The sequence below is a fragment of the Gymnogyps californianus genome, chromosome 2 (genome assembly GCF_018139145.2).
Source record: "Gymnogyps californianus isolate 813 chromosome 2, ASM1813914v2, whole genome shotgun sequence".
Lineage (NCBI taxonomy): Eukaryota > Metazoa > Chordata > Aves > Accipitriformes > Cathartidae > Gymnogyps > Gymnogyps californianus.
The window spans coordinates 72,176,083-72,198,593 of record NC_059472.1 but is presented as its reverse complement, the minus strand read 5'-3'; the positions used below and the strand labels follow the sequence as shown (position 1 = coordinate 72,198,593).

The 22,511-nt window shown below is 43.2% G+C and overlaps 2 protein-coding genes across 2 annotated transcripts in view; both read right to left on the bottom strand.

Annotated features, from left to right (window-relative positions):
- TMEM245 (transmembrane protein 245) overlaps positions 1-907 on the bottom strand; it is an 86,005-nt gene extending 85,098 nt beyond the window's left edge. The window contains exon 1 of the mRNA XM_050892749.1: positions 278-907. Within this exon, the coding sequence (XP_050748706.1) occupies positions 278-907 (630 nt within the window). The remainder of the gene's footprint in view (positions 1-277) is intronic.
- A 13,341-nt stretch (positions 908-14,248) lies between these two features.
- Positions 14,249-21,094, bottom strand: FRRS1L (ferric chelate reductase 1 like). The gene is made up of 5 exons (XM_050892695.1): positions 20,887-21,094; positions 18,932-19,016; positions 18,303-18,441; positions 14,882-15,128; positions 14,249-14,421 (listed from the first exon to the last, which is right to left on the bottom strand). The coding sequence occupies exons 1-5, from the start codon at positions 21,092-21,094 to the stop codon at positions 14,249-14,251; spliced, it is 852 nt and encodes a 283-aa protein (XP_050748652.1).
- Between the last annotated feature and the right edge of the window lie 1,417 nt (positions 21,095-22,511).

Genomic DNA, 22,511 nt, shown 5'->3' with positions numbered 1-22,511 from the left:
GCGGCCGGCGCCGCGCCCCAGCCCGCGCGCCGCAACCGCCCCCCGGAGCAGCCCAACGGCCGCCGCCCGGCAGGCAGGACGGCAGGCAGGCAGGGCGAGCGCCGCGGCCCGCCGGAGGCCGGGTGGGGAGGCGAGGGCCCCGTCCCACCCCTCCCCGGTGGGCCGCGCACCTCCGAGGCGGGGAGGGGGAAACCGGAGCTCGCCGCGCCTCCCCCCCCCCCGCCCCGGGGAACTCGGCCGACCCCGAAGCCCCTTCCCGCCCGAGGCGGGCACTCACCCACTGGCTGCTGAAGTAGTCCAGCCCCTGGCAGATGAGGCAGGCGGCGTGGGCCAGCAGCACCTGCACGCCCAGAGAGCTGCCCAGGCAGTAGAGCCCGTAGAGCAGCGGCCCCCCGGCGCCCAGGAGCAGCAGGAGCCGCCGCCGCCGCAGCACCTGCTCGCCCAGCGCCTCCACCCCGTAGTTGGCGAAGCAGATGGGGAGGAGGAGGGCGGCCAGCAGGACGGGCGTGCGGGAGCGGTGCAGGCGACCGAGCCAGCGGCGGCCCAGCGCCGTCAGGGAGCTCTTGAAGGGGTGCAGGAAGGTGCCGCAGAGCACAGCCCAGAGCAGCGGCCGCAGGAAGGCCTCCAGGATGAAGTAGACCAGGACGGCAGCGCCGCAGCACAGCCCCGCGAACAGCAGCGCCCCGGTGTTGTAGAAGGCCTGCTTGATCGGCTTCTCCAGCCGCGGCAGCGACATCCCCGCCGCCCCGCCCGGGCCGCCCAGCGGCAGCCGCGGCATGGCCGCCGCCGCCGCGCCCTCCGCCCCGGCGGCACCCGCGCTGGGGGAGCCGCCCGGCCGCCGCTTCTGCGCCGGCGAGCCCGGAGGGGCCGCGGCCGAAGCCGCTGGGGGCTCTCCGCTGTCAGCCATGGCGCCCGCCCCCTCCCGCGCAGCGCTGGGCACGGCCGCCGCTGCCAGGGGACGACGCGCAGCTGCCGCCGCCACAGGCGAGGGCGCGGAGGGGCGGCCGGGGCTGCCGGGGGCTGTAGTGCCGCCGCGCTGCTCCGGGCACGGGCGTGCGCCCAGCCCGGCGGGGAAGGGGAGTTGCCGGCGGGGAAGGGTGCTGGGAAATGTAGTTCTGCTCCGGGAGAGCCGGCGGCCGCGCTCCCCCCCCGGCAGGGCCTGCCGGAGCGGCGAGGGAGTGTCCTGGAGGTCCTCTGTCCCGTCCTTCCCGCTTCGGTTACCGCGAAGTGCGGGCCGAGGCTTCCCAGCGCCTTCGTTACTTTTGCTGAAGACGACTGCCCAGGGCTGGAGCTTGAAAGAGCCCAGCAGCTTGCTTCACGTCCCTGTCCCCATCCCAGCAGCGCTGCCCTGTCGCAGCTCCGTCTCTCCCGTCCCTACTGCTGCTTTAGTCTCTGGAAGCAGAAAATATTTGGAAATTTGCAGTGTCATCGCAAGGTGGAGAGCAAGACTGGTTAGACCAGCGGGAGAATTTTGTCTTGTCTGAACGTGTTCTGGCATCAAATGATTTAACAAGGAAGCATCTGTGCTTTTATTGGGAATTAGGCCCACTGAAAAAGTAGTTGTTCTGCCTGGTTTTTTAGACCTGACATTTGTGACATTGTCTTGCATCAAATGTTTTTTGCAAATAATCGAGGGAGGAGCTAATTACCTGCATCTGGCATACACCAGACCTCTGTGTCCATGCACAAGGGTGACAGCCAACATTTTACAGGGGGTCTAAATGCCTCTGTAATAAATATGCTTGGTCTGAGCAAGTTTTGTGAGAGCTGGAATCCACAACATTTGAACTAGCTCAGTGCTGGCACTGTGCTACTTGGTTTTCCTTTCACAGCTTAGCACAACCCTTCAGCAGGTACTAAAGCTATTGGTAATGCTACCATAAAACCCTCAGAGGCATCTTCCTCTTTCTTCTGAATGAGAGATGCAGCATATCCTCTGCAACATATTACAGAGGTTGTATACCTCTGAACATTTAAAAGTGCATAGATATGGGAACTTGATTTTTTTCCTTTTTTTTTTTTTTTTTACTTTTTAGGATTTACATGCAAGTTTAACATTATGTAACGTCATGGTAGATCTGTCCAACAGGACCCTGGTGGAGCATTTCTTGCATGATGCAGATGTCTAAAAGCTGAAATTACCTTGAGCACAATTGTTTTTAACTTGTAAAGTGGGAATACAACTGTTCATAGCCCAGCTTTTGAAGGCAGAGCAATACGACGACAACAGACTATAGCTGAGACCTATCCCTATCATCATCCCAAGGAGGAAAGGTGGAGGTTTTTCCACACACTTCTTGTAACCGTGTTGCATCCTACAGCTGTAGGTGGGGCTGGGCCCAGCCAGTTTCCTAGAGCTTTTGCACTGCAGTCCTGACTTTTCCATGCTGCAAAGCCTTTCCTGCCAGTTACACACCCGTTCGTGCTTATAAAGTCCCTCTTGGCTCCTGCAGCTCCTTGTTTTCCTTTGCTGAACAGAATATGTGTAGGTTCGACAAAGTGCTTTAATTTCATGTAGGGCAGGCATTTATAGACCTACAGGTACCTCGTTTGATCCTGATGGTGATGAGGCATTACAAGCAGTTGTCCATATGAGAAGCTTTTATTGCACCTTAAAACGATACTGTCACTCACTGCTCTTTGATCAGGTAGATCTGCCTCCTAGCAGGATGTTCAAACAAGTAACAAGCCTGCATCGCTACCCGAACCTTTTCTCTTCAGTTTCTGCAGAGAGGAGGAAGCATGCCAAAAAAGAGACTCTAATGGCTCATTATAATACATTTATTGCGTTAAAGTTCAATTAGCAAGTGTCGATTAAGGTTTACACAGGGGGGGGATTTGAGGGTACAAATCTTCTGTTAGATAAGCAGAGATGCCAGCAAATCAAATCTTTATAGGCACATCCTTATTCCTTTGATTTTTCTTAACAGACTCAGGCAGTCTTGTTCTTCAGGAATAGAAATTAATGTCACCTCTTTGACTTGAGTGAAGCTATAAATATTGGTTTACATAAGCTGAGCATTTGGTCCCTACTGTAGAAAACCTTTCCTTTCCAGTTCTGTGTTTCACTATTCATTATAAACAACTAAACATAGCAGAAATTTTTTTTTTAAAAACCAATAAACCCACTGTCCCAGCCAAAACCAGGACACCCACAATGCAATAAAATAAAGATTTCTAACTAACTCATGTATTACCACAACATGAACACTTAACAGGGACATGAACATAAACATCAGAAAACAGTCTCTGAGGGGACAGCTGAGGGAGGATGTGTGATCTTCACAAGACACGCCTCAAGCTCTGAAAACTTAATTCCACAACAGATTTCAAACAGCGACTGCAGCCTTAACAGCTGGTTTTGTTTAAGATTTGAAATGTTATGTGATTTTAGATGAGATGCCCATTTAGGTATAAATTGCACTGATACATTGTGGTTTAGGCATTTTTATGGCCATAGATAAGTAGTGCACCTCAGGGTCCTATACTACCAGAAATTCTCCAACAGTCCCTTTGGATGTATTTTTGCTATTAGTAATTCTTCAAGGGTCAAGAGGGCAGCAAAGAAATGCTTTTGTGTCAACGTAGAAAACATGTATGTGCCTAAAACTACACGTGGTAAATATTGATAGTCCTTGGCACTCTCCTATGTAGAGGGAAATATAAAATGAGGTATTAACTAGTAAGAGAGAAGCTTGTAACTTCTGTCTGCTGCTGCACTAGCACCCATGATTTTGTGCACTGAACTGGAGCTTTCTGAGTCCCCTTCAAGAGAGCCCCGACACCCCTAGTTCTTATTCACTCCATGTGCAGTCAACACAGCCCAAAGTTACAAGCTGTCTTACACGCGATACCAAAATACTGGGTACTGAGGTGGCCATGAAGCAGAGGAGACAGACAACGCTGGCAACAGCAAGTTAATCATGATTTATACCTGAAATAGCCACAGGAAACTATGAAATAACTCAGTAATGAAGCCACAAGGTGTCAGCACTGGCCTGTGTATTTAGAAAATAACTCTATCCCTGCTTGAGAGACTTCTTGTTTGTTTTTTAACCTGTGTTACTGAACATTTGTGAACATTCAGTTGAGGTTAATCTCACTTCATTAATTCACCTCAGTTTAATGACAAAGTAAATCATCTTCAGATGAATGAAAAATACTCAACGTAAACTACTATAGTTTCAATAGTAGCAGGACCAAAGAAAAAAAAATATGTAATCTTTGAAGTTCGTTATTATGATATAAACTTTGTGTCTTTAGGTCATCAGCACATACCTTTGTATTTTGGGCTAAAGAAAAAAGTTAATCTTTTATGCAGATCAACTGCTAAAATGAGATGACTCCAAATTATATGTCATTTACAAAATAGTGGTAAAAAGAAAATGAAAACCAGCTCTTGGGAACACCAGCTCTGGTTGTATACAGTGATTATAGCAGTGACTGACTTTATTGCAGAAACAACTTTGTTCAATATTTCAGTTAAAGTGTATGGTATTATCAGCAGTGCTATACTTGAATGATTCACGTAGAAGACTATGACTCTTGTTCAGTTAACAAGGGGAATGAAATGCATGGTCATAAGGCAGAGCAGTCAATAGCACCGACACAAAGATGTTCGCTCAGTGGACCAGCATGCAAAACAGCACCAGGAAGACCTTGGGATGAACAAAATCCAGAGCACTATCTTGCAGTGTTAGCCCACATGGTAGCTGCACGCATGGAACAAGAGTTGGATATACAGAGAGCTGAGTCACAGAAGAATTTTTTGGCCTCATCAGGTTTCTGACAAAATACATTACCAATCCATCAAATGTTACACAGCACAAGACAAACAGAATATAATTTAAGACCCTCTGCTGAGTGTATTTAAGGGCTTTGTTGATCATGATCGCTTGGATAGTGCACAAGTAGCTGACACATGAGATCCATCCTTTCTTGCAGCCTGCAACTACAGGGTAGCAATACTACAAACACAATAAACAGAGCACACCGTGTAAAAGCAATAAATTTCTTGGTGTCTTGAGCCAACTCTTCTTCTCAGTCCACCAGCAAGGAGCTAAAATTCCTGCTCAAACCTGAGAGATCTCAGAAATTGAAGCATCCCTGTTTGAGAGACTTCTACAGCTGCTTTTGCTTGCTGAGTATCACGGGACTTCCTCCTCTCTGTTGCGTCTCTAATATAATTTCATTTTCTTCTTTTCTGCAAAAGCCTGTTCCGAGTGCTTCAGGAGCTGCTCTGTCTGGCCAAGCAATAGGGCAGCAATGACAGTAGATAAAGAACACCCAAATTTGTAATATTGGCAACTTGATTACAGTTGCATCAAATAGGTCACAAAAACACAGCATAGAGATCACCACAGGAACCTCTACATTCTACTTACTTATAGTAGGTGACAATTGGGTTCATACTTTGTTAAAACACAGATTATTACATTTATTTACAACTTCACTGTGATTCTGATGGTGAAAATGAAAAAAAATGTAGTCCCCCACATCTGTTAATTTGCTACTGTGACCAGCCTCACTGACTTAAATGGATTACTGAGTGTAATAAATTCAAGCCCATGGCACAGGAAGGAATTGTTAACACCGGGCAGCAGCAGAGACTTCTTTAGCCTCACAGAGGCCCCTTTTTTCCCTTTTATAAATGCCACACCACACATTTTCTTAGACTAAAAAGGCATTTATTGTAACAGGTTTATAAATATTGTTGTCTGTCACTGTCAAATAGCTAACAAGGCTCACTTGAACACCAACATTTAGTATAAAACAGATGTTACAAAGCAATATTTTAGGGCATGCACTGATTGTAAAGTAGTCCTGTAGGTCACCATAATTTCATTATGTATTCATTCCGTGTTATTTTTCTGAAAAGACTAGTGCATAAATACAAATAAGTTTGATGATTACTGCTGGACTACAAAACCCCAGTTCTGCGCTCCTAGCTGACCAAGTGCTCATTGACTTCACGTGGATGCTGGGTAGTGGCATACAGAACGGAGCCTAGCATAAAGAATGCAGAACACCACGTAACACTATAGTTACAAGTTGCTTATTTGTATGTTTTTATCTATGTATTAGTCTTGAGAACGCTGAACAAAGTCAAAAGGTAGAGATGACATTTCAGGTTCAACCATTACACTTCATGTAATACAAAACTAGTAGCAAGAGTTAACATAGTTACGACAGCCTGCTTACTTGCAAAGAGGTTAAAGCAAACCAGACCTCAGGATATATTAATCAGAAATACCAAGGCATACAAGGCATCTGTCTTAACCTAAACAGAACTCATGATGCTTCAAATATGCTAACAAAACATATGTCTAAATGAAGGCTGGGGACATCACACACAAGTATCAGGGTCCCACCATTTCATTTTTCTAATGAGTTAATAGGTTTGGAATTTCTTCTTCGACTCCGTGTCAAGACTTGAATGATACTTCCAGCTTTAGAGAAAATCTGTTGTGGCAGTTTTTTCTGTTTCAATGTTTATCACTGGTTTCATATCACCAACTGTGAAAAACTGAAAAAGAAATCATTGCTTTATATGTCATCAGCCCAATGTGTCAGAAGCAGATATCATATTTTGGGCTTAAATAATAAGATTTTTTTCCTCCTAGATTTAAATATGGCATCTGTGCTTCCTTTCCTATTATCCTAATACTCTATATGACAATATTTTCTTGACTTACTGAGCTTATCCTCATTTCATCTTGTCTGGAAAAAAGATGAAAATAATACTGTAAAAAGACTAATGTGAGGCTAATTTTTGTACCAAAGAAGGTGACAGAAGGTTAGTATATAAAAACTGCAAACATAATACCCGAGCAGGTAACATCTCACATTTCTATATATTCTTCTGGATCATTCTGCCTCCCAAAAATCAGCTAGGAGTCAGGGAACATGTAGGATTCTGTGTTTTGTCTTTGTCTCCAAAGCAGAGTCTAGCCTTTTGTTTTTAAACTCTTTTATAATTCTCAGACTTACACACACACACACAAATATCTTCAGCAAAATTACATTGCCTAAATATTAATTCTGGGAAGAATATTTTTCATTAATCTAAACTTTGCAGATCACTGTTGTGAAAAATCAGCAAGAACATTTTTATTCTTTGGCACACAACCTAAGTGAATTGTTCCTTTATTTAGTCTTCCACTAATACCATCTTGTGAAATTGAACTGAATGATGTCAAGCTTGAGAGAGAGATGTGAAACTAAATTAGGCAATGCGTTGCAATCACTAGTTGCCATAAAATGTTCACTGCCCTGAGTAAGCATTGGAGCCATAAGAGATTTGCAGCTACTTGGCACTTCTGAAAAATCCAATAACTTCTTTAAAAATGTAAACATGAATTTGAGTATCATTTAGGAACAGCTCAGAAAAGTACTGCTACCAGGTAATTCTGTAACACTCTAGTCTATAAAAAGCACAGCACCCTTTACAGAAAGTTTCTTAAGAGCGCCATATAAAAGTTCACCTTGTAAGGACATCCCTAAATAGCCTCTAATGGCAGATCAAAACGAGCCTATACGGAGCAGCAGCTGTTCTAAAATACGGGCTGTGAAGTCCTGCACGTATTCCAACCTCACGTCGGTTTGAAAGAACATTCCTACTTAGATAAGAAACACAGAAGTAGGGCAAAAGCAACAGCTGTGAATGACTAATGCAGCTGCGTCAGGGGAAGTTCAGACTGGACATTAGGGAAAGGTTCTTCACTGAGGGTGGTCGGTCACTGGAACAGGCTCCCCAGGGAAGTGGTCACGGCACCAAGCCTCTCAGAGTTCAAAGAGCGTCTGGATGACTCTCTTAAGTCATATGGTTTAATTTTAGGTAGTCCTGTGAGGAGCAGGGATTTGGACTCAATGATCCTTATGGGTCTCTTCCAACTTGAGATATTCTGAGTCTATGAGTGCAATTCAAACTACTTAAGCAATCCAAGGAAAAAAAAAATCTACCCCTTTCCTTACAGCAGATTCATTGCTATTGCCAATTCAAATCACAGCTTTTCAAAGCAAGTAACATCTTTTCAGTCAGCCTTTTCACACCTATCAGCTCCACAAGCTGCATACGTCCTTGACATTTCGAAATTACAGTTTTTGCCTCACTATCTGAGCCCAAATTAGGTAAGTTAAATAACCAAGTTCAAGCATACAGAATTTTACCAAACCCACTGTAAAAATTAAAAAAAAAAAAAAAAAAAAAAGGGAAGTTACCCAAGTGATTCTTTCATACTAATAAAACAGGTTTAGAAAAGGAAGGTTTACCTAGATCTTACTCTGTGCCTGTAAAAATCAGATACCTCGACATATAAATTGCACAGAAATAACTAGATACAAAAAAAAAAAAAGATGTGGTGAAAAGTTGACATATGGTCAATAAATTATTTTCTTTTGATTAATTTTTGTACTCAGGAAATTAAGATTTTTCTTTAAAACCTTCAAGTTAGATTTGTATCTGTGCTGGGCAGGCTGTGGGAAAGCTGCATTAGGCCCTAACACACCGCTACAGAAATACTGATAATGAAATTTTAATTAGGGAAATAGACAATGTACAGTGGAAGCTATTAAGAAAAGACGTACAGCCTCCATCTTTTGATACTCCAACTGCTGCAGCAGTATTTTGTGAGTAGGTAAATGGCCAGTGAGCAGCTACATACACAGCAGCCGACTGTCACTACTGTGTACAGGGTCTTGACAGGTTTTCATACCTCCAAAGGCAAGATCAAGCCTCTAGCTCTTACCTTGGAGTTTCATGGGAGTACACATCTTGAGGCACAGTCTGACCTTGTGCCCACATCAGCCCTTACACAGCTAGGACCTGCATAAAAGCTAAATTCTCATTAAAGTCAGACTCTGCTCCTTCTATTCACACTGAGTAATATTTGCTTGCAGTTAAAAGTGCCAGACGTGCTCTGCCACATGTAAACTCATGGAACAATAGGAAGTATGCCAAAACCATTAGTCCTTCCTTGCCATTCAGCCTTACTACCAGTCTCTCCACTCTTCTATCCCAAACTGTTTGAGGTCACCAATGCCTCACTCTGTAGCATTCAAGCAGACTGCTTCGCCCGTTCATTACACGCTGCGGAGTCAGGGTTGAAGGAGAGGATGCCAATTCATGCAGGTTTTACACATAAACAGCTCCATGAAGCACCGAAACAACTGTAATATTTAAAGCGTTTCCACTTCCATCATAAATCTAAGGCTCTATACAAAGTTATACTTCGTATGAAATACTAGCACTCGCACAATAGATATCTCTGAAAATAAGTGATATTAGACCTTTTGTAATTCTGTGAAATACACATTTCCTTCTCCTAAAGCTATTACCAAATACTTTTCTTTGGGGAAACTATCTGGAGATGTTAAAAAAAAAAGGGGGGGGGGGGGCAGGGGAAGTACACCTGCTACACATCAGCATGTCAAACCAAGGAGTCACAAAATGCAATTTAAATGCTGATAAAAGTTATGATGTTTGTATATAAGCTTTAATTCTGCCTCTAGAGTACAGCATGGTGCAAACTTCCAGTGGAACCAGAAGGGATCAGAAAGACCAGACAGACGGTCTGTTCTCTAGAAGGAGAATAATTTGCTTCTTTATAGGTGTCTGATGCACTGGATGGATGGGAAAGTAAGGAGAAGACAGACAAAAAATAGGGAGCCCTGCGTCTTCCCTTAAACTTATAGCAGTCATTTACTTACAGATAACTGGAGTATCATCAATGACACAAATTTCTAATTGTGACCTGGGTAATCATGAAGATAGCTGTGTCTCAGTCCTCCTTACCCACTAACTCCTCTTCAGAGCTGGGCAAAGACTTCTCAGGATCATCTCACTAAATAGCGTAAGGCATCTGTGGAAACGGGGACAGGACATAGGCTAGTGACAAGGAGCACGATACTTTTTGGAGGAAGGCTAGACATTAACACTCACAGTAAGAACACCATTCACAGTTTGGGAAAAGAAGATACGCATATTTAAGCGATTTGGTGTAGGATGGGTCGTGTTGTTTGTTACTTCCATTTCGCAGTAGCCGTTGAGTACACGGAGGCAGTTGCAGGGCTCTTCTTGGTTCAGACCCAGGCTACGGTGCCCCAAGCAAGCTTCAAGACTGCTGCCTAGGTGGCTTGCTGATGTACACCATGCTCCAGTCATTCTCTAATCCCTGTGCTGAAGACTGGAAAAGTCAGTGCCAAACACAGCTTTGACAGTTTTTAATCCAGTCTGGGAGTTTCCTCAGATTAGGGAGGCCACAAGCGTTTATTTTCTTGCTATCCAAATATTGCAAAACCAATCAAGAAGGACAAGAAGGCCACAGAGGGATTTCAAACTTTTCTGATCAATATGTTCTCTTTGAAAACCAGAGTATTTCCCTTATAGTAATAGAATTTTGAAGAAAGCATCGCCCTGTATCCAATGACATTATCAAATCAGCTAGGCTTTTTTGGGGGGAATCAATTAGCATCTATGAGTATCTCACCTATATGTAAAAATATACATAGTCATTTGATTCCAGTGAAGAAAAAAATTACTTTCTGAAAGTCTGTCTTCTCCATTTATTTTTCTCTCTTTCCTATCCTACTTCTTATTAATGTCATTTCAGGCCTATCTTATTATTTGTAGCAGGGTACCAGTCAAACACGACAGTCAGAAAACAAGGTCCCTTTGCAACAGGCACTGCCACAAATATAAGCAGCTGATTTATCTTCCAACTAACTTACAAACTTTAACTATAAAACATTCTAGATAAGATGGACAGAGAGAGCAGAGGGTGATAACATGGTTAATATAACAAGCAATGGTCATAACCAAATTTTGTTCTGCATGGACAGAACGTATTCAAGGACGTTAATTAATGCCTTATGGTCTTTGCCAGTCCTATCTTTCTAATTAATAATCAAAGTTAAATTTCCAAAGGACATCATAGTCTAAACATGCACTTTCTAAACTCTATGCCTCTGTATTACGTCACCCTGCAGCAAGTAATTCTCAAAATAAAAGCACTTTGGAAAGGTGTTCTTTAACAGCTGCTTGCTAGTAGTCACCGTAAATAAACTAAAAATTATTTGATTTGGAGAAGGACATGTCTGCCTCCTTTTCCTCTAGTTTGTGTTGGTACCTGTTAATTAGAAAAATCAAAAAAACTATTAGAAATGCCATAATCACTTAAAAATTACTTTCAAGAAAGTTACTTTGTAGTAACTTTGTATAACAGGGATCAATCCTACTTTTAAATATTAAAAAGGAAAAAAAAAAAAACCACATGAAAACCAAAATACCTTCCATGACAAGTTACTATGCCCACTCAAATGTTAAGACTTACCAAGTATCATACAAAGTTAAATACCACCGAGTTAAAGCCTTTTCATTTCTTATGGCCTTTTTCTTCTCATGTTTCTTCCCAACTAGTAATTTGTAAGCACTTGTACCTTCTTTGTTTGTCAACTTGAATCTCATATTCCTGCTTTTCCCACTCTGAAGAGCAACTCTCAGACAAACTCAGTGCTAAACTCAACCATCAGTTGAAATGCCAAAGAATAAATTGTTTTGCTGCTTGTTGCGGCCTTTTATTTCCACCCATTTGATTAGAAATACTTGATTAGTGCTAATTAAGTACTTTGAAGCTTGGGTGAAAGTTTTTATAGACATGCACATTTCTGCTAATGCTTCCACAAGAGAAAAATACAATGACAAAACCACCAGACAGCACACTGACAAGTAAACTGGGGGAAGAAAAAAAAAAAGTATTTTTTTTACCCTAATTGAGAAGATGGGTACAGCTGAAGACTGAAGCAGTTTATACTTTGCAACAGACATATCCTTAAGCAGCTCTGCTGCTGCTCTGAATTCGCTGTTGCTTTAGAGCCTGAACTTTAAACACGTCTGACTCCATGTAAGTGGAAAGCAGCTCTACAGGTGTTGCACTTTTACCTTGGTATTATTATTGTCATCTTTAACATACCTCTGTGCTCAGGTCCAGCCAGGCTATCCTAAATCCAGCACTGTATTAAAGAAGAAAAGAGGAGCCAAAATGGGTTTCTATCCTACTGCAGTACCTTTCAGTTATTAGATTAGCCCTTTAGTGGGTAATCAGATAAATGCCTGAAACTAAAATAGTAAATACAAGGCCATAAACTAAAGCAACCCTGAGGCTACTTTAAATAGTTCTGAGAAGGAACTGCACTATCTCAGCTGCCTACAAATTAGCACAAAGGAGAAAGAATTTGCCCTAATGATTTCTCCACTTTACCTGGTTGCTGAATATAAAACTTATTATCCAGGCTTCAGCTATCTGCTTCAGCCAATCTTAAGGCTAAATTTTACAGCCGTTGGGGACCAAAGCAGACCTTCCTTATTGGGTGGTCTCCACTATATATTTTATCAGATAATGAGTAGGTTATCCAACTTGAGAGAAGTAATTTATACTAAATAAAACTACTATGTGCACTTTTAAAGTTCACTTCATTCTGAATTTCTCTTCCCCCTCCTGAACTCTAGTCCAGTAATTTTAAGTGAACAAATCCTTAAAGGCATCAATGAAAATATATATTACTAAGCAGTCTTTCTTTTGAAATAGAGATAAAGTGTTTGTGATGATAGAGATAAATTCATTTTCAATCTAATTCATATACTTTAAGCATAAGTTTGAAGAATGCTGAGCCTAAAAAAAATTAGTCTACAAACTTCAGTCTGTGAATAATGATGCAAACCCAGCAAAGCTAATTAATCTTTTTACACTCTATGCAGCAATGAGAATAGAAAGGAGGTCTATCACATACTTTACCAGATCCTATGTTACAGAGTCCTCAAGTGTACCACATTAGATAGAGCTTTCACACAATTTACATTTTAATTCTATTTAAATAGAATGTTAATGCAAGTTGGGAAGTGAATGAGCAAACTTATCTAAGCACATTTGACTGCTACATGTAGACATGTGTCATACATTTCCTATTACGTGAAGAACGGAAGTTCTCCACAAGAACTCAAAAGTTTTTCATAATATTCTGTAGCTCATAAATACATTTTGACACTTTCCATTTCTGTCATATTTAACATTCATCTTTGTAATATTTATTGGTGATAAAAAAATCTAATGTATTTCCTCTTTAGCTCATCTTTTTCCACAGTAACTACATTTTAGCAATAGTTTAATGAAACTAAAGATACTGCTCTTCTTATTAATCCCTATCTTTCCTTACAAATAATCTCAATTATATTTCCATTTCTTTGTAAGTTAACACCAGCCGCCCATATTAATCTTTAACATGAACAGGATATACAAGCATACAACACAGAAAAACAGACTACTTCATACTACTACACAACTGCTTAAAAATGTATTTACATTTCAGCAAACTGGTTTTTTTTCATAAAAAGAGAAAAATTTATTTAGTCTATTGGGAGGACGTCCTATGGCTTGTTGGGAACTTCTATATTCTGTATGTTTTACACCTGTTTTTCCTATATATGGAGAATTTACATTACTGTATTCTCCCTTCCCCTTGTTTAAATAACTTTATATCTCACTCATAAAAGAAGTAGTCATTTCTTTCAAGAAGGCTGTTGAAACACTTATTATAAAGACATTCATCGCCTCTTTTCCATTGAAAAAAAAAAATCATGTTAATGCTTGATTATGCAAGTTTAGTTTTGGAAAGTACCAGAGCAAGTAAACCTTGATAAATATAAAAAAAAATTGGGAGAACTGTCCATTACTGAAGGGCAGGTTTTATACTGCTGTGTCAGTAGCCGGATCTTAAGTTCAGAAACTGCACTTGGAGTTGTGCTGTCTGCTCCAGAAGTACCAAACAGCATTATAATGTTTTCCCAAATTTGCTTTTTGGGAGCAATTTGGAAGGCAATTTTGTTATTTGATAAGATGTCCATCACTGAATTCGCCTAAACACACATACAGACACCCTTCCCAAACACACATAAACACGCACACACACGCACACACACATTGATTTTACAAAAGTCTCCTTTTCTTTAAGCAAGTAGTCACAACACTGAAAATATTCTCCTATGTGGTCACTGATTATTCTTAAATGATTTGTCACCACTCTGCCACTCAAAGGAGATGGTTATTTCATTCTCCTGAGAAGCTAACTATGTTCAAAAGCAGCTAGATGAGGATGGTGGTGTGATATAAATTTCCATAGAAAAATGCATCGTCCATCCGTATAGCCGTCCATCCTGAGAAACTTCCACAGACAAATTCTTGCTATCTTCCATCGGTCATGGGGTTCCCATCAACAAATAGAAGGTCAGTGCAACAATGAGGAGCAAGCAGAATGGAGAAGAGAAGGTCTGATAGGCAGCTGATGGCATGAAAATATCTTCATACTTGTAAATACTGACAACACGCTCTGATACGGGTGGTGAGTCTATATCATGACGAGTTATAGAACCTTTAACAGGTAAGGGCAGAAAGAAATAACGTCAGATGCATTTTTTCTGTAACTCTACCAAAGAAACAGGTAGACAGCCAAGTAATTTTCAAACCTACAGGAGCATGCAATATTACACTGTCAGTGAGTAGGGTCATTTCTCTGCTTTCTGAAATTAAACTTCTGAATAAAACAAATGAAATTCAAGTAAACAATAAATATCCTTCAAGGAATTCAGAACTTCTAGTTATGAAGTTCTTCTAAATTTAGCTTCAGGGAGTGGGGGCAATAACTATATAGCCAAGAAAACACAGCATGTAGGACTCTGTTATCTTGTCTTCCTTTTTATCTGTTTTTAAGCCTCATGCTGCCAGAATTTTAGTTCATTAAAAAAAAGAGGGTCTAGTAAGAATAGTGTAATTGAAAGACATTTATCAATTTTGGCACCTCAGGTCTGTCGGTAACACAGAAATCAACTTACCCTGAATTGCTGGACCCCAAGCAAACAGATAGTACCAACTCAAGTGCAGATCTACGATGGTTTCCTCTCGGGGAACATATACAGGACGCTTGAATCGACATGTTACACGATTGTTTTCAAAAACCCCTTCTTCATCCCTAGCAGGATTTCTCTGGATTTCTTTAGCCCACTGACCGACATTATAGAAGTGCTGTATTCGGACTCTTCCGTTATCATCATGAACACAAGCCATGACATCATCTCCTCCCTACACAGTAAAAACATATTGGTAGAAGGAAAACAAAAGTATCACAAAGCATTTCCTCATTTATGTATATAATTTTAATTATTAAAAACTAATCAAGACCTGGGGCTCTCATTCCTTCTTTCTAAGTTATATATACACAACTATTTGTTGCCCTAACCATGTGTCTTCAGATTGAAAAGCACAAATTGGATCGTAATATTTACTTACCCTTATTGTCTCTGAATTCTCTTTTGGATCTTTCTAAGAGTTATTTTACCTAACGTATATAACATATTTGTAAGACATGATATCACCCTGACAGGGCACAATTAATTGATCAGTGGAAGGCCGTTTTCTTTCGTAATTTGCGAAGTTCTGGGATCCTGCTTCACAAAAACTGGCAGTCTTGAATCCTTGATGTGTACAAAATCCACTGCATCAAATCATGGACAGAAAACCAATATAATTTAGTAAAATAGAGGAGATGAATCTACTAAATATGGGAAAATAATAGCATAAATTACAGTCTGTCTTTTCTAATCTCTTCTCATGTTCACTTAAGGGAACATCACTTCTTATCTCTCTTAAAAGAAAATGAAAAATGTTCAGGATGTAGTAACAGAATACGGAACACCATAAGCTACAAGAAAAAAGTAATCAACGTGTGCTTCTTCACGCACCATAAACAGCTACCAAGCATTACAATCAAGCAAAGAGACGACAGAAGGAAGTGTGCAACAATTGTTTGTAGAGGTCATTCGTAGAAATACTAAACCAGTTGCTAGAACAGTTACTCAAGGTCACTGCCAAAGTGGTAGAGCACTGTATCACTCAGAGATTAGCATTAATTTTAGGAGTACTATCTCATAGAAGCCTTGGTATCAAGAACCATTAAAACACTGTGCAAGTTGGATGAACGGAATTTTACTGAACACCACTGCCACAGGTATTGGTGCCATATTAAATACAGGCCCTCTTCTCCAATACTAATCTTTCTGATATGTCATGCTGATGATAGACACGATGCTTGCTAGCATGATCATCTCTCAGTTCTTTGTTATAGGGAAAGGAGAGAAAAAGGGTGCATTTCAGCTCTCTGGGAATATTGCTACGTGGATTTGTAAAAGATGCGCCAAAAGTGAGGGAAAAAGGGGACAACTAGGTAAAACACATGCTTGAACAGTTTCTGCATCTCCTTGCTGCTGCATGCAACCTTTCCAGCTTCTGTCTTGAGCCTATCCTTGCTCTCCATAACTTACTTTCCAAGTTTAATTTTTATACATCTGAGCACAAATGCATCATTCTTAAGTACAAAGAGGCAAAAATAAAGCTGTTTTCACATAGGAAAAAATAAAAAGGAAAGAAAAAAGCATTCTGAATCTCAATTAACAGAACGACATTACAAAATCCTGCCTAGGCACAAAAGCCTGCAAGTGGAAAAGCATAATGTTATTTGAGACAAAGAAATAGGTCACAGGACTTAAAGAAAAAATCTATTGAGGACACAAAATAGGTTTTTTTCCTGAACTTCTGTACCTATCCAGGCCACACCATTTTGATTAGGGCCTCCAAAGCACAGCCCACTTCTCACAGCTAAGCTGTTTTGACCCAGAGTCATTTTACCATTAGAGCCTGCGCATCCCAGGACACCAAAATATCCTGGAAGTTATGAAAAAGGGGGAACAAGAGGGGAAGACAGATGCTAGCTGGTTTAGTCCAGCTGACTGATGGGCATTAGATCACCTATGCAGCAAAAGTGGAAGCAAAACCTTTTACTTTACACTTACTTTATTCTTCTTACCAGAATCTGAGACTTAACATGCTGCTTGGCGTGCCTGGGACGAAAGGTAACTTTCCAAGTGGCTGAAGAGCTGCAGGCAGTGGGACCCTGGGATCTACTGCAGGTATACCAGAGTTACAAACTGGTAACAAGATCTCTGGTAGCTTGGGGCCAAATACTCAAAGGTGCTGAGCTGCTTTGAAAACCCTGTTGAGTACTTGCATTTCCAGGCATCTAAACTCTTCCCAAAATTTGGCTGTAAAGCTATTCCTCACAACATTAAAAACATGAACTGTTTCTTGTGACGTGAACTGTTCTTTATGACACAAAAGACATCTTTATTGTGTTTATTTACAGTGTCATATTAAAACATATATAGTAATGACTGAAAAGCACCACCTGCCCTCACATTTTCTTTCTATTTCTCATTTTGGGTCTGATAAAAACATTGTTAAGTCAGCACAAGTCTTCCCATTCATTTTTGTGGGTCCTAGCCCAGGACATCTAAATTCTGTATTTTTTCAGACTACTGCTTGCAACTGTACAAGAAACAGTCCTGTCCTCTGACTTGTGATTTAGGACATAGGCTCAGTATCGTTTTACATACTCAGGAGTGTTTCTGTATACAAACACCTACATTATGAACTGCATTTTAATCCTAAACATTTTACCAAGGATGACAAACAAAACATCTTTGCATAAGTCGTCTATTGCTCAGGTTTTTTAAAGTTTGCACAGTACACGCTCCTGTTTTGCTCATTGAAACACAATGAAAAGTGAAGCTTTTGAATGAAAAAGTAAGTACAGGAATTAGCATAAAACCAAACCCAATAAAATCCAGGGGAGATAGAAGAAGAAATTTTAACAAGACTGCTTTCTAGACTATGTATGTTTAAATTAGCAGGAGTCATTTTGTCACACATTTGTGGCTTCCCTGAAACAACACACAGGTATGAAAGAAGCAAAAAGATTTCCAAAGTTTATCAGTGAAAGCCATATTTATATCGCTGAAAGTCAGCTGATTTACTGAAGAATAAAATTATTTGCTATTTAGTTTCTGATGTGCCTTTTGTCCAAGTAACACTGACATAAAGCGCGACAGGACATTTCCACATGAATTGGCTTATCCCTGAGGGCTTTTCTAATAAAAAGGCAAAAAGCTAATAACATTCAGAGCTGAACCAAAATACTGCTGTAATTCTCAGAGAAAGGACATGTTAGGAAGGATGAGGCAGTTTTCTGGGAGGCAGTAGGCCTGGCTTCTGCTCCCAGGGTGGCTGCCAAACGGCGCTGTGTTTTCAGCAAGTCAGTTTTTCTTTATATGCTCTGTTTCTGACAGACCAAATATAAACCATTTATATCCTAGCATGTAAAAGTGTGCACACTGTCAACATGAAGAACTGTACATGTCTCACCATTTTCTTGTCTGAGGAAAATCCCACCGCCACCCAGCCATCAGTATCGGCACTCAACTCAAATTCAACATCAGCTCCTATTCTACGGTAACTTAGAAAGTAGTCACAAGTCTCCGCATTGCATCCAGGTTTACCATACCTAAATGGAATTGGAAATATATGTAACTTTTCCTTCCAATTTCCTGCTATGGAACTTAATTACGTTTCTGCAAGAAAAAACTAAAAGAATGCATTTTGGTATAATGGCAGTAAAACATATTATATTATGCTACACACAAAGTACCATTAATTGTTTGCAATTATTACTCTTTTAGTATAAGAATGTATAGTATTTAAACAGTACGGCAAGCAATTAATTACACATAGTATTACTCTATTGACCTTCCTAGCCCTGGTTTTGTAAGTGCTTCATGAAAATACAAGAAACATGAAATAACTGTAGGTCCACAACTATGACGTATATCCTTAAATAATCTAGTTTCCTCAAATAATACAGTCCATAACTACAAAGTATGTTCTTAAATAATAAATGTTTATTAAAATGAATATGGAACATTTACCAAAGTCTCCAATGCAATTAGTCAGCATTTGCAAACATAAAGGTATCTGCACTTTTATCTCAGACTGACCTGAAGCATCCCTTGGTTTTTCCACAGTCATCCACTCTGATTTTTGCAAATGGATCCACAGGAGGAGCAGTAGGGAAAGGGTAACCTGTATAATCAGAATAAATCATTACTAAATAAAATACAAGGAATAAAAAGCAATAATACTAAAGAGAAAGGGTTCCAATAGCATTTACTTTGTCTGCTGATAACTGAGCTGTTCAGATGAGGGACTACTTTGTCACATACACAATCCCTTGCTCAGATGGTCCTGGATCCAGGTACCAAAGTAACACTGACAACTGAAAACAAAAATTTTCTCAGGTTTCCTACATTCATCAAGAAGGGAGAAGGATGCCGGAGCATGGCTTTGCTACACCGAGGGCAAAAGTTAACTCAAGGCAGCAGGAACACGGAGTAGTGCAGTCAACTAACAATTAGGGATCTCCACTCAGCTATCTCTTTGTGCACTCTTAGTCCCCTCAGGAAATCCGTAAGGGAACTAAATCTGACTCCTTAGCCATAAATGACAGTATTAAGTATAAAGGCAGGGCACCAGATTCAGAGCTGTAGGAATGGATACCAAAAGGACCTTATAATACATCCTCCATTAAGAAGTAAAATAAAACACGCATTGCAATAAAAGGTAAGAGAGTATCAAAACAGGGAATTGCCTGCAGTTATGACCTGCAATCACTTGTGAATGAAGACCCAGAAGAGCCGGACAATGAGAGTAATGATTCCAAGCAATCCCCTGTCTGCTGTACAATAGTACACCAAAGAGAAAGTGCAAACATTTGCAAACAGACCTTTTCTGTCTTGGCTTGCAGAAGTTTGTGTCTGTTGCACGAACACAGATATTTTAAGAGGATGTTCTTTTACTTAGCCATCTGAAAACCAAAGTGCCAGCTGTGAAACTAGAAAGTCCTCTGAAAGTGCTTCATTGAACAGGAAATAAACACTGCAGTGAGCTACAGCATCTGCAAACAAACGTTTAACCTACACAACTTTAGGCATCTGGGACCCCCGATTCGCTTTCCTAGATTTCTGACAATGCCAACAGAGAGAGAGCGTGTGCTGTAAACTGCAAATTACAGCCTCCATTAACCGCATCGGGCCTGGGTAAATCACTTGGCATAAACGTATTAAGTTGGCAAAATTTCACAGCAGCCTGTAGCGGACCATCACCAAAAGACTGGTCACAGGACATCCTATCTTCTCACTTCTTCCTTTTTTTTCAAATGCATCAAACAACCGGTTTTCAATGCAGCCTAGCCACAAAATTGGAGTTCTAACATTCTGCCTTTTGTAAATTCGAAAAAAGCACCCCAAAATCCACGACTACTGTGTTCCTTACCACTCAGGACATCAGATGGCATTTCGAAAACTGCAAAAACCAGGACTCCTTTTAAGTTAGCAGCCCGGAAAGCTTTTCACGAGGGGGTTTGCACCTCGGAAGGCAAGCCACCGCTGGCCGGCCCCGCTCCAGCGGGACGGGGACGGAGCCCGAGCCCGGACGCTCGGACCCCTCCCGGGTTCCTGCCGCGGCCCCGCGGCCCCCGGCTCTGCCTCCCGGCGTGGGCTGCCTCGGCCCCCGCCTGGGGGAGATCCCCGGGCCCGGGGGTGCCGCTGCGCCGCAGCCCGGCGGGGAGCGAGGCGCCAACCCTGCGAAGGGCCCGGCCGTCGGGCAGGGCACCCGGGGCTCCCCTCCCGTCCCGGTCCCGGTCCCGGTCCCGGCCCCGCCCCGGCCCCGGAGAGGCAGGGCTGGAGGCCGCCCGGGCGGCGGCGGGCGGAAGATGGCGGAGGGCGCTGGCCTTCGTGCTGAACGCCGCCGCCGCTGCCGCCTGCCCGCCCGGCCGCCGCCGCCGCCGCCGGGCCGCCACCAACCGCCCGGCCCGGCCCTCCCTCCCCGGCGCCGGACTCGCCCCGCCGGCCGCCGCGCCCCGCCTGGCCCCGCCGCCTGCCCCCGGCCGCCGCACCCTCCTCGGAGAGGTAGCGCAGGTCGTAGAACTCGCTGGCGAAGGTGCCGTACGAGGAGTCGTGGTGAGGCCGCGCCGCCTCCTCGCCGTGCTCCCCGCCGCCCGCCTCCCGCCGCCCGCCGCCCTCCTCCGCCGGGCTGGCGGCGGAGCCGGCCAGGAGCAGCAGCAGCAGCAGCCGCCGCCAAGCGCCGCGGCTCCGCACCGCCATGGCGGCGGCGGCGGGGCGGGGAGGCGGCGGCGGCGGCGGCGCCCGAGCGCGCCTCCTGTGCGGCCGCCCGGGGGCTCCTGCGCCGCCGCCGCCGGCGGAGCGGGGGAGGCGGCGCGGGGGGAGCCGGCCCGGGGACGGGCGGTGCCGGAGGGGCTCTGGGGGTGGGTGAGGGGACGGTGTGGGAGGGTGTTCGGGGGAAAAGGTGTAGGGGCCCTGTGTGCGTGGGGGTGTGCGTGGGAGCTGTGTGCGTGGGAGCTGTGTGCGTGGGCGGTGCGGGTCGCCCCCAGCCCCGTCACAGGCAAAGGCCTGGCAGCGCTGAGCCCTCCCGCTGGGACCACCACCGAAAGGGGTGCACGGTGGCCTTCCCCGCTCGCCAGCTTCCCGCGCCCCGCCAGCCCCAGCCCCACGCCGGGAGAACCCCACAGCCCACCCCACCCAGCAGCAACCCCGCCGCTGGGACACCTTCTCCCACAGGTCGGTGCACAGCTCTTGGGGGGCAGAACCAGGCCATCCCTGGCCGCCCCCGTGGCCTCGATTCACCAAAACCTCTCAGCATGTGTTTCAAGAGGACGCGATAAATCCCGTTCGGCAATTACTGGGCGAACTTATCTCTTTTCTTATTTTTTTATTTTTAATGACTTCTGAGATGGGACTGAAGGCACAGCGCGACTTAACATTCGTTTCAGGTAAAACCCCACACTAGCGAGCGTTCGCTATCTGATTGCGTGTTCTTGCTTTGTATTTTATGCAATGTAACTGCAGCAATACGAATATGCTGAAAACCTGGCAGAACTGAAAGAAAGCCCAGCTTGTGCCCCCAGAGTTTGCTTGGGCTCTTGTAACTGACGCTGGACTTGCCGCTAGGCGTTAAGGATATGTTTGCATTCTCGCTGTGCCGTGGTATTTATGGGTTGATGGAGGAACAATGACCTTTCATCCCCCATGTTCGCCAAAGTGGCTCTTTTCTCGGGTTTGGATTGCCGTCTTCTGGTGATAACTATAATTTCTTTTTTATATTGTTATGCATGGTTACACTCCCTCCTCTGAGAGTCTGGAAGAAAATTCAGCAAAACATTGTGGGGGAGGGAGGGAGAGAGAAGAAGATGCAGCAGTCGGCAATATTCTGAAAATTGAAATAACCCTCAATTTAAATCTTTTATTTTTTGGTATCGATGACTGAACTGAGTTACTTTTTGATGGGGCACTGAGGCTGCCTGAGACCTAGGCTGCGTTAGAGATAAGTTCATTCCCTTGGTCTGAGCAGTTGCTTGTAATACCGGAGTGTGTTCAGCTGCATCGAGTGGAGGATGTTAATTCACGTCTCCACACTTTAGTCCGGTGGAGTAGCATGCTCTCTCTCACTGCAAATAGAGGAACAGTCACACAGAGGTAAAAAATAAGTTGCAAAAGCAATTTC

Excerpts from the sequence above, each read along its gene's own strand:
- FRRS1L (XM_050892695.1), bottom strand. The coding sequence starts at position 21,094 with ATGGCGGTGCGGAGCCGCGGCGCTTGGCGGCGGCTGCTGCTGCTGCTG. Across the intron at positions 15,129-18,302 it reads TTTCCTCAGACAAGAAAATG|GGAGGAGATGATGTCATGGC; the intron begins GTGAGACATGTA and ends TTTACTGTGTAG. Across the intron at positions 14,422-14,881 it reads TTGGGGTCCAGCAATTCAGG|GTTCTATAACTCGTCATGAT; the intron begins GTAAGTTGATTT and ends TACCTGTTAAAG.